The 12853-nt window shown below is 34.8% G+C and overlaps 1 protein-coding gene across 1 annotated transcript; it reads left to right on the plus strand.

The window, feature by feature from the left end:
* Positions 1-3215: 3215 nt before the first annotated feature.
* On the plus strand, positions 3216-6120 carry LOC143575795 (protein EDS1-like). Its single transcript, XM_077060071.1, has 3 exons — positions 3216-3670; positions 3756-4631; positions 5182-6120. The coding sequence occupies exons 1-3, from the start codon at positions 3329-3331 to the stop codon at positions 5926-5928; spliced, it is 1965 nt and encodes a 654-aa protein (XP_076916186.1). The 5' UTR covers positions 3216-3328; the 3' UTR covers positions 5929-6120.
* The last annotated feature ends 6733 nt before the right edge of the window (positions 6121-12853 follow it).

A 12853-nucleotide genomic window follows, 5' to 3' on the forward strand; every position in this document is an offset into this window, starting at 1 on the left:
GAATTTATCCAGACAAGCCTTACGGCAGATCGGACATGTTTCGTCTTCTGGGTACATTGGAACCATCAAACGGTACTTAATATAAAGAAATGCAAATAAAATTATATTCTTATGTATTTTAATATAATTTAGCCCCGTTATCAATCATCCACCTACCGACTCCTGACAACACCCTTGTTAATTTGTTATGCACTTGTGCATTTCTAATTTTACAACTTGGAAACAGAGAGGATTTATTTTAATTAAAAAAAAATTGGACTTTTATAATCCCAATTTAATACAGTTTGTCGATAATAATCTTAACTTTGAAAATAGTTGTCACTGGTCTCAACTTCACACTGTTTGTTTTCATTGGGACCTTCGTTAAAAAAAATTAACGACGTTAAGTTTTTTTCAAATTTCAAATTGATGTTTTAAGGCTTTTGATCGGAATGAGAATATGAATCGATTAATGTAAAACTTAACTCGAAACGACACTTCAAACAACTTGATTTGTGTTAATTAAAAATTTAAACACCGGAATAGAAACATCTTTTAGTCATTTGGACCATCGTTTGAAGGTAAGTTTTACATCAATCGATTTGTATCCTCATTCCGATCAAAAGGTCTAAAATATCATATTGAATTTGGAAAAAACTTAACATCGTTAAGTTTTTTTTAACGGATATCCAATGAAAACAAATAGTGTGAAAGTTAGGACCAGTGACAGCTATTTTCAAAGTTAGGATTTGTTATCGACCAACTGCATTAAGTTGAGATTATTAAAATCCAATTTGCCTTAATTAAATAATATTTTTTATATATTTATCATTACCATTTATTTTTCATTACTCACATCTCTTTTCAAAATATATTAAAAAATTTACACATGTGAACAGTAACTTTTCAAATACACAGAAAAAATACTGCATTTTTCTCTCATTCGCTCATAACATCCTAAATCACTTTCTACAATATAAAAACTTCGCTCATATTTTTAGATGAATTGAATATGAATGCTAACACTAGAAACACATAATTAAATTATTATAAAACTAAAGACGTTGGGCATCAAAGTAATCAAAATTTTGTTTCTTTAAAGCTTTAGACTTGGTATACATGTACTATATCATATAAAAAACACGGTTTTGTAAAACCGATCAATGTCGGTGTGATTTTTAAATTAATTAATGGTTATTCTCCATAAACCATTTTAAAATACTAATTTTTTAAGCAAACACAAAGAACAAAGCAAGCAATTATTATTTATTCTACTATAAATTCATCTCTTTTTGAATTTTATACCCTGCATAAAGACTTTTTTTTAGCTATATACATAAAAAGTCGTCATCCTATTTTTCAAACATTTCCCAATTATATATACGGATTTACCTACTATCTGTGTAGGTTTATATTATCGATCTACAAATGTATTTTCTGATTTATATAAACGAAACCTTTAAAAGCTATATAAACGAAATCTTGTTATTTGGTTGCTCATTATAGTCTCTCAAACCACCAGATTACTTTATTTGTAAATGAATATTTCTTATGCATTTGACTCAAATTCATGGCTATGGGTCTCACCAAATCCAGATAGCTCTTAAACGGGTTACAACATCTCATTACATTAAAATTTAATCTTATCAAATATTTGATATAAAAATCGCACAAAATATAAATATACTAAAACTAATATCCGATTTAAAAAGAAGATTATTTATAATTAGAAAACAATTTTATATTAAAAAAATAAGCGGTTCACGAGTTTCATCAAACCTAAATAGTTTTTAAACGAGTTATAACATATCGTTTATTTATGAAACTCTTACTCATCAAACTCTAAGTATATTGTTAACTTATTTACAATAAATAAAATTAAAATCTAAAAAAATATATTACAAACAAAAAGTATTAAACAACCCCATAATACGGGGGATAAAAGCTAGTATGTATGAATATATAGGATTAGTATCATTTAAGAACTCTAAACAACCAAATATTTTTTTTAATTTTTTACATATTAACATTATTTAAGAATAGTTTTATCATATTTTTATATAGAAAATTTTGATAAAGTATATTAATCACAAGTTTACACATGTGTATAATTTATAACTAACAATTTACATAGATGTAAAACAAAACATAGATATGTATAAAACTAATTTTAAAAATTGTAATCGTAAATATAGATATAAAAAAATAAAAGATAAAGTTACACTCAAATAACATTAACATATATTTTTTTATAAAAAACGTTAGTTTTAAAGAGTTTTTTCAAGTTTTTAAATAATTTAAAAGTTCTGTAATGATACTCATTCTATATATATATATATAAGATCAGGATCATGAGAGAACCTTTTTGAAATTGAGAACTATGAGAACCATTTTGGACCACAAAAAACCCAAAAATAAGAAAAATCATAAAATAAAAAAAAACACAAAATCAAAAAAGTATAAAAACCAAAATTCTTATTTTATCATCCCGGTTTCATAAAAAAAAACTCGGTTTAGCTAAATTATATACACGTATGTATACGTATATGTATATTTACATGTTTTTTTTGTACACATGTGTATAATTTAAGATAAATGATACTGTACATATGTGTATCTTACGTAACTAAAGATTATATAAAATTATACATATGTGTATAATACGACGTTTTTTTTTGTTTTTTTTATTGAAACCAGAATAAAATATAAGAATTTTTGTTTTTTTACTTTTTTAAAATTTTTATTATTTTTTCTTTTATGATTTTTTTAAATATTTTTTTTAAATGTGTTTTTAGTGGTCCAAAATGGTTCTCAAAATTCTCAATTTGCAATGGGTTCTCTTAGGATCCTTACCCTATATATATATATATATATATTGTTTAAAACTAGATGAATAAATAGTTGGTTTTTGTCACATCATATATACTTTAAAGCTTAATCAACAAGATATATGAGGTTAAATTTCCATGTAAGTATGTAACATATATTGGAATCTTTACATATTATTAAAAGACTATGTAAAAAGAACAATTATTTGGATCTCAAAAGTTTCATGGCATTTATAGAGTTGACTTGAAGTCAACGTGGACCATAAGAACCTTCATAGAAGCTCAGCTCAACCAATATGTGAAATTGAAAACAAAACTATGCCTGCAACTTGTTTATGAATATTAAAATATTATATGTCCCATTTGTAAAATACATATATATTTTCCTTGAAATGACTTTGGTCTTTCTTTATTCTATATTCTCTCTATATAACTAATCTTAATGAAGAGCATAGACACATTCAACTTACAACTTACAACTTATAGATCTATTTGTGTGTTTTCAAAGAGAGAAAAAAAAAATGGAAGTAGAGAGAGATTCAATTAAACTTGACCTGAGTAATGATCTTATCAAAGATGCTTGCAGTCTTTCCATGAAAGCTCATAATAATCAAGATTATTATGTTACTAACACCACCAAGAAATATGCTTCATCATCATCAAAAGAGGTTTTCATCATTGCATTCAAAGGTTCATTTGAGGTTGATGGTTTCTACAAAGATGATCACTTTGGAGAAACCGCGGTTGATGATAAACTGTGTCCGTCTCTTCAGCGTATCGGACAGGATCTACTAGGCAAAGTCAACGGGTCACTTCTGATAACATTTCAGAATCTTTTGAACAATTCCGGGCTCAAATCAGAGGTACGGTTGACTTTTCGTTACTTAGATTGTATCTTACAAATTTTAGAAGTTTGACTGATCTGAAAGTCAACCGATGGATTTGCAGGTTGAGAAAGCGGTAAAAGAAGGTAAAAAGATATTATTCGCGGGGCACTCTTTCGGTGGTGCGATAGCAAGTCTTGCCACACTTTGGTTGCTTGATGAATACACAAGAAAACAAAACAAAAGATTTGCAGTCGGTTGTGTAACGTTCGGGTCTCCCCTGATAGGTGATGGGACCGTCACTCACGCGGTCAGGCGAGAGAAATGGACCGATCATTTCACTCATTTTGTCTTGGAGCACGATATTGTTCCTCGTATGATGCTTGCTCCAAAAACATCCGTTCAAAATCACCTACCTGGTATTTCCAAATTCTTCCAAGATAATGTCAACCCCGTCACCACTCAAAAGCCCAACAAAATTGCCAAATTTTTAAACATAAAAAAGAGTGAAAAACCCGCTGATCATGATCCGATGGTAGATGACAACGATGCTGAAAAGTTTTTTGAAAACGTTTTGATTAATGCATCAACGGTTGCAAGCCATGATGCATATGATCTTATGGAACCTACAAATTCTCTAAAGGAGAAGTTATCGGCTGACTTTGTAAAAGTCAGCCCTTACAGGCCTTTGGGTAGATACGTTTTCTGTACACAAGGCGAAGATGCGGCTTCACCCAGGCAACAACTCGTTGTAGAAAACCCTAATGCGGTTCTGCAGCTATTGTTTTACTTTTTGCAGTTACCCAATGAAGATCAAGATTCAGCTCAATTTGCAGTTCAGAGTTTACATGAAAACTTTGGTTATGAAGAAGAAATTAACAAAAACGGATTGCAGATAGATAATAGAGTTAATCTGAAAGACCTTAACAATCACCTTTTGACATCTAATGGTGCTACCGGTGATGTGGTCCGTACCAAGAACAAAGCTCTATTTGAACTGGTTAGTACTGATTCTTTTACCTATGAATGCGTCGACTATGGCTATGTTTTATACCTAACGTATCAAATTGAAAAGGCTACCATAGAAGAAAAACGTGTCAAAGTGTAGTTTTACGCATAAAACCCACTAAATAATTTGATTCAATCATGCAAAAAAAAGACCTTTTCTTCCTCTTATACTCTTATAAAGGTTAGAATATTAACCATATAAAAAAAGAACTTTTCTTCCTTTAAGAAAGTGAAAGTATCTAATCATGCAAAAAGCAAGATTTTTTGTATATATATAACATATAATAGATGAACTTTATCATAAAGATTTATCAGTTCAAGGATTTAATGTGTAAATTTAGAACTTTTTGCAATCATATTTAATGTTACAGAAAAAATATCTTAGGTCAATCCAAACAGACCCGTTTACAAAAAAAAAAAAAAAAAAAAAAAAAAAAAACCTTGTTTTGACTGAAGCCCATGTAGACCCGTTACTCGACCCATCAATTTTGCCACCTCAGCCATCTTCTTCATGAACTAAACTTATATTCATGTTCTTATAGGCTACAAGCGCAAAATGGTGTCTGTTAGCGGCGGAAGAGGCCGAAAAGAGGAAGAAAGAAAACGAGGATCAGATTAAAGAATCCATGAGAAAATATAAATCAGACAACAGCAAAACGAAACCAAAGATCATTGAAGATATGATTGACGAGATACTCAAGTACAAACAAAAACACGATGATGGAGCAATTGATTACTACGAAGCATTCAAGCTTCAGAACGAGCATGACGACTTTAAAGCTAACGTGAACCGTCTAGAGCAAGCTAAAATATGGGATGTAGTTATGGAAATGGTTGTGCGTAAGGATCTACCTGATGAATTTGAGGTGTGGGATGAGTTGGTGGAATTAGCGACTCAATTTAGAAGACTCTATGAGCCATTGGATATTGCAAATTACTATCGACACTTGAAAGGTGAAGATAATAAGGGATTAACTTATATGCAGGTCAGACCAAAGAGGTATAAGTTTACACAGAGATGGTTTGAACATGCCAATGTGACGGGATTTGAGAAGGGTTGTGAAAGTACTTTTGTTGCAGACGTTGAGGAATTTACAAACGAGATTATAAAAAAGAAAAAGACGACTGATGAGGTTAAAAAGACGACTGATGAGGTTAAAAAGGGTCTAGAGAGCATACATGATAAAATTAAGAAGTGGCAATCTGATGAGAAAATAGCAAATGCCGATGTGCTTTGGGGGAAATCTGCTTTGTCTAAGTTAGAGGCCACACTGGCGAATGCTAACTAGACTTGTGAGGGTTAATAAGGCAAGCTTGTATGAATAAAAATTTCGAGTGCGGTTATTTGTAATATGTATGAATGATTTGTGTGATTTGGTTGAACTTTAAATTATTTGTACTTGTTCCTCTTTGATTCTGTAATAGTCATCTTAAGTTTTTTATAGTTGGTATCACTGGATGTATCGTTTTCAGTTTTATAAAATCTTACAGTTACTTTGCGTACTTTTTGTTACACACACACACAAATGCTAACTGATCATAAAATTGACAAAAGTCTATTGAGGGTTTTGATCAAAATATTTAGTAGGTTTTATGCGTTAATTACACTTTGACATGTTTTCTTCTATGGTAACCTTTTCAATTTGATACGTTAGGTATAAAACATAACCATAATTGACACATTCATGAATAAATAGGTAAAAAGATCAGTACTTACCAGTATAAATAGAGCTTTGTTCTTGGTACGGTCTACATCACCAATAGTATTAGTAAGTTGTTTCAGATTAACCATGTTATCCAGCTGCAATTTGTTCTTGTTAATTTCTTCTTTATAGCCATAATTTTCATTTAAACTCTGAACTTGCTAAATCTTGATATTCTTTGGGTAACTGCAAGAAATGAAACAATAAATGTAGAACAGCATAAGGGTTATCAACAACGAGTTGTTGTCTGGGGTTACTATCTTCGCCTTGAGTGCAGAAAACGTAGCTGCCGAAAGACGTTGAAGGGCTGACGAGAATTTGTAGGTTCTATAAGATAATATGCATCATGGCTTGGCAAGACTTGCGTCTGTTTTTTTGTTTAAAAATTTGGCAATTTTTTTGGGTTTTTAAATGGTGACGGGGTTGACTTTTTCTTTCAAGAATTTGAAAATACTAGGCAGGTGATCTTGAACCGACGGATGTTTTTGAAGCTAGCATCATACAAGGAACCATACCATGCTCCAAGACAAAATGAGTGATAACGAAAACACGGTGACGGAACAACTGATTACTATGAAGCTTTCAAGCTTCAAATGAGCATGATGACTATAAAGCTAACATGAAACGTCTAGATCAAGTAAAAATATGGGATCTACTTGATAAAAACTAGAAAAGCCATTTTCCTAAATGCTCTTTTTAACGCATCAAGATGGTAATTTTCTTATGACAATAATTATATATTAGCCAATTGTCTATAATACCTCAATAATAGTAAAAGAGGATAAAAGAAATCTTGTGAACCAAAATCATTTACCGTTATAATTAATTAGCATTGTTGACAAAAAGCCTAGGGAAGGATATGGACATCTACACGTATAGGTGATAAGCATAAAATCCCATTTAGGTTGATATTGATATCATATAAATGTCAAAATCATAAAGTTGTAACATCGATGACATCTTAGTTTGACATTGTATGTTTGTTTGTTCTAGTGATCAGCCATATTGTAGTGAAGAGTGCAGGGATCAACATATTGCACTCGATGAAGGAAAAAAGAAGTGCTGTAGCATATGCATGCAACAAAAAGCTGGGATGGATGACTGGAAAAAGTTTGCTTAAAGGGAGAAGACGGATAATCATTACAACAAAGTGAACAAACTACATAAAACCGCCAAATCATAAAAGCAACATTTTATAAAGAAAACAAGAAGCATAATACTACTTTTTTAATATATAGTTAGTTTAGAATTTTGATAAGATCAGTTATTCATTTGTTGATCCCTGCACTCTTCGTTACAATATGGCTGATCACTAGAACAAACAAAACAAACATACAATGCCAAACTAAGATGTCATCGATGTTACAAGAAGTTATGATTTTTACATAAATATGTTATCAATATCAACCTAAAATGGGATTTTTACTACCTATACATGTAGATGTCCATATCCTTCGCTAGGCTTTTGGAACAAAGCCTACACGATTCTAAAAATTTTATACATTAGTATATTATATTATTACAAATCACTAGCCCCTATAGTGTAGCTTTGGCTTGAGAATTTCAAGAAATAACCAAGGGCAATTCTGGTAAATACCCGTATACAAACTACAATTAGGTTTGATTTCTCAAATTCAATAGACATAAGTAAATAACACATTTATGCATAAGTAAATAACTTAATAGTCTTACCTTAAGAGTTGCAGGTGGCTGATACCGTCATTCTTGAAGGAGTAGAGTAAGCATCCTCTGTCCAGCAGCCAGAACGCTTCCATGGAGCTAAAATTTGAGTTTAATGAATAAAGAAACAGGACCAAAAGGTTAATATATAAATATCGAAATTTGATAAATAGTTACAAGAAACACCTGCCCTGAGTGTTAGGTGCTGTTTGTTTTTGCAGACATAAACTGTCTGCAAGCTGATTTCATCTGTTTTCATGTCTGCAACTGAAGATGTGGTCTGAAGATCTGCAAGCTGAAAATATAAGACTGTTTGTTTTTATAAGCTGATACTGTCTGCATAACTGTCAAACTTATCTCACAAGATAGAAGTCATTTATTCAAGTTACATCTAGTTTTTAGTCTTTGCTTTCCATGCCGATTTGGTTTTGGTGGGTGGTGGATGGTGGTAGTGGCGGCGGACGGTGGGTAGTGGCGGTGGATGGTGGTGGTGGACAATGGGTGGTGGTGATGGATGGTTTTGGTTGGTGGTGGACGGTGGTGGTGATGGATGGTGGTGGTGGTGGGTGATGGATGGTGGTGGTGGCGGTGATGGATGGTGGTGGTGGTGATGGATGGTGGTGGTGATGGATGGTGGGTGGTGGACGGTGGTGGTGATGGATGGTGGTGGTGGTGGCGGACGGTGGTGGTGATGGATGGTGGGTGGTGGACGGTGGTGGTGATGGATGGTGGGTGGTGGACGGTGGTGGTGGCGGTGATGGATGGTGGTGGTGGTGGCGGTGATGGATGGTGGTGGTGGTGGGTGATGGATGGTGGTGGTGGCGGTGATGGATGGTGGTGGTGGTGGCGGACGGTGGTGGTGATGGATGGTGGGTGGTGGACGGTGGTGGTGATGGATGGTGGGTGGTGGACGGTGGTGGTGGCGGTGGATGGTGGTGGACGGTGGCGGCGGGGTACGGGGGTGGTGGTGGCGGCGTACGGTGGGTGGTGGTGTTGGCGGACGGTGGTAGGAGCAGTGGATGAGAGGGTGGCTGCAAAGGGAGAAGAGTAGGGTTTTTTTGTGAAGATGTTTTAAGCAAGATTTCCTTGCTTTTCTTTTAAGATGAAAGAAGATAACTTCAGATCTGTTTTAAGAAAAAAAACAAACAGTCTTCAAGGGTAATGTCTGCGCGCCTGCAGACATTAGCTCTCTTGAAGATGTTTGAAGAAAAAACAAACACCCCCTTAGTTGTTACCATATAAAAGTAACTAGACAGTGTGTAAGCTAGCATTTAACAGAATAAAGGGAAACTACTCAAATCAAAGATGCTGTACACGGTGACGAATTGTGCTTCGAAGCAAATTAAACAGAATCATATATTCAGTTAAACCTATAAAACGGAGATTAAGCATTTTAGTAATGAACAAACTGAAATACCAACAAAAGAGGATGTTTTCTTGTCGAGATTTACAGAATCATGATCTTTTGTCCCAACAGTCATTTAATATGTCACCAAAATTTAGGCGCTACAAACTCACACAAATGCAAAAACAGAACAAAGCTAAAAGATCCAATGCAGATCATATTAAACTGTAAAAAATATGACTTGATCGGGTCAACTAGTATTATTACATGTCAAGGACATTTCACAATAACTATTTTGTATGCTAATGTATTTATTGATAGATAAATAGCACGGTAAAAATCCAAGAAGCGAACAATCCATATACATAAAAGCGCCTTAAACTAGTAAAAAGTAATGATGGATCAAAATCAACTCAAAAAGGTTTATAAAATTGTCTGCACGACAGCTTGAAACCTATGCTATCAATAGCGGTGCTATAGCGGTTATCGGTCCGGCGGTAAAATAGCGGTCGAAATATCGGTCCAAATAGCGGTTCCGATATTTGCGGCGCTATTTCGCCGATATTTGGCCACCGATATATCGGAAATAGCGGTGAGATTATCGGTTTAATATTTTTGACCCAACTTTTACTTTTTTTGGCCCAAACTATAAGCCCATAGACCAATTTCATTATGATTATTATTGAACGATCAGCTTATTACCCTAAAATACCTCAATCGCTGCTGATGCTCATCTCCGATACCCGTTTCTTCAGCCGCTGCTGATGCTTATATATTTATGGCTTTCGATTAAGTGATTAAATCATGTCTTAAATTAAAAATATTGTTACTTTGTGTTTTGAACTATTGACTTTTATGATTTTGGTATTGAGACTTAAGTATTATATATATATATATATACCGCTATCCCACCGCAATAACCGATATCTCAGATATCAGTCATTGACCGATATCCGCTATTTTTTGACATTAACTGCATAGCTTGAAACGCAGTTGAAATGATGTATTTGATTTATATATGCCCTTATGTATTAACATACCAACAGCCAAACTCACATCGACATATTTCCCAATCACTAATCGACATAACCTAGGATTAATACCAGTTTCTAACATTTTAAGAACCAAAAGACACAAAACGGGCCCCAAATTATTCAACCTAATGTCCGACTCCTGATATCATAGTGTAAGAACGAGCGAGTTTAGAACTCATATTCCCCGATCAAACTGCTCATACTGCTTCCTGCACCCGGGACACCGACAGTTATCTTCAAGAATCCGTTTGTAACAGAAAAGACAGAGTCTATAACCACACGGGCATGGAAGAAAACTCGAGTCTGTTAAATCCAAATCTTCACAACATATAGGACATGCCGCTGGTGCAAATCCGACATTCTTGAAACCGTTTCTGTCCGAATTCATCGGAAAACTGTTTTGTTTCAGCAGATTTGGTAAACCCTGAGGTCGAAAACAATCATCCGGTCTCCACGCCCGATGACGACTAACCGACACATCTTTAATCGTTTCCACAGGCTCCAAATCACGGTTATGGTTATGATCATGAATTTCCCAGCTCTTACGACCAGTTCGTAATGAATTTCAACATGAACGGCTGGGTAAAGACAGTGCCGGAGTTGCACAACATGCTCAAAACAGCTGAGATGAACATTCCTTCTAAGACCAATCAAGTTCTGATGATTCAATCTGCTGGTGTAAAGAAGCCTAAACCCAAGAATCAGGGTTATAAGGGAAAAGGCAAGAAGAAAGTTATTGTTGCTGCCAAATCTGCCACCAACACTAACAAGAAAGTTGCAAAGGCACCACCGCCGCCTCCTGAGGAGCGCTAGTGCTACAAGTGCAACAAGATGGGGCACTGGATGCGTAACTGCCCCGAGCATCTAGCTGAGCTAGCAAAGAGGAAGGCCAATGGTGAAGGCTCTTCTCGAGGTATTTCCATATACGTTATTGAACTTTTCACTGTCTCTAGCAACACATGGGTATTTGATACCGGATGTGGTTTCCACATTGTTAATGTCTTGCAGGAGCCTGAGAAGAGGAAGAAACTGAATAAAGGCAGCATAGAACTCATCGTTAGAGATGGGAAGAGAGTACCAGTTCTGGCAACTGGAGTTTTTCATTTTACTTGTCCATCTGGCCTAGTTTTTCCTTTGAATAATTGCTTGTATGCTCCTGGTTTGACCAGAAACATCATTTCATTTTCATTGTTGCTTGAACAAGGTTTTAAGTACGTTTTTAATGGCATGGCTGTTTCTGCTTACTTAAATGATATCTTTTATTTTAAGGCTAAACCTCGAAATGGTATTTATGAGATTGATGTTCAAACTGATAATAATGTATATCATCTTTCAAAAAGTATCAAGACTAACATCAATAATACTTTTCTATGGCATTTCCGACTTGGCCACATAAGCAAGACAAGAGTTAAAAGACTCCAATCCGAAGGGATTATTGAATCCACTGGACCGGACTCATTTGATGATTGCGAATCTTGCTTAGCTGGCAAACTCGCCAAAGACTCCTTCACTCATAAAAGTGAACGAGCAAGTGATCTGTTAGGACTCATACATACTGATGTATGTGGACCTTTCAGAACCATGACTAGAAACGAAACTTTTGAAAGGTTCAAAGAGTTTCAAAACACGAAACTTTTGAAACACAAACTCCTTTTATCGACGATTATAGTCGATACGCTTATGTGTATCTTATGAAACACAAACACGAAACTTTTGAAAGGTTCAAAGAGTTTCAAAATGAAGTGGAAAAACAACTTGGTAAAACCATTAAAATGCTTCGATCAGATCGAGGTGGAGAGTATCTCAGCTCAGAATTCATCACTCGTCTAAAAGAGCATGGAATTGTTTCACAGCTCACTCCACCTGGTACACCCCAACATAATGGCGTGAGCGAGAGGAGAAATCAAACTTTGCTGAACATGGTTCGATCGATGATGTGTAGAACTAACTTGCCTTACTCCTTTTGGGGTTTCGCCCTTATGACCGCCGCCCGCATTGTCAATCTAGCTCCAACTAAGAAGATAGACAAAACTCCATATGAGATATGGCATAAGGTAAAGAAGCCCAAATTGTCTTACCTTAGAGTATGGGGATGTGATGCTTACATCTCAAGTGAGTCTGATGACAAACTTGATCCCCGCGGCGTAAAAGTTGTTTTCGTCGGATACTATAACCAAAGCGGTTATTACTTCTTTCAACCTGATACAAATACGATTTCTATCAAGAGGAAATGCCACTTCCTCAAGAAGAAATTTCTCAATCGAGTAACTGGAGATAAAATTGTCAATCTTGAAGAAATTCGAGAACCATAAACAACCGCTGAGGAAGTTGGAGCGTCTGATCAACAAGTTGTTGTTGCTGATACATCAGACGTGAACACGAGCGTTCGCAGAAGTAGTAGGACTCCCGTACCAAATTCTAAATACTTATGGCATCTAGATGGTCTCGAAGT

The sequence above is a fragment of the Bidens hawaiensis genome, unplaced genomic scaffold, assembly GCF_021521415.1.
Source record: "Bidens hawaiensis isolate Kalapana, Puna unplaced genomic scaffold, B.hawaiensis_p1.1 tig00027752_1, whole genome shotgun sequence".
Taxonomy (NCBI): domain Eukaryota; kingdom Viridiplantae; phylum Streptophyta; class Magnoliopsida; order Asterales; family Asteraceae; genus Bidens; species Bidens hawaiensis.

Excerpts from the sequence above, each read along its gene's own strand:
- LOC143575795 (XM_077060071.1), top strand. The coding sequence starts at position 3,329 with ATGGAAGTAGAGAGAGATTCAATTAAACTTGACCTGAGTAATGATCTT. Across the intron at positions 3,671-3,755 it reads ATTCCGGGCTCAAATCAGAG|GTTGAGAAAGCGGTAAAAGA; the intron begins GTACGGTTGACT and ends ATGGATTTGCAG. Across the intron at positions 4,632-5,181 it reads ACAAAGCTCTATTTGAACTG|GCTACAAGCGCAAAATGGTG; the intron begins GTTAGTACTGAT and ends ATGTTCTTATAG.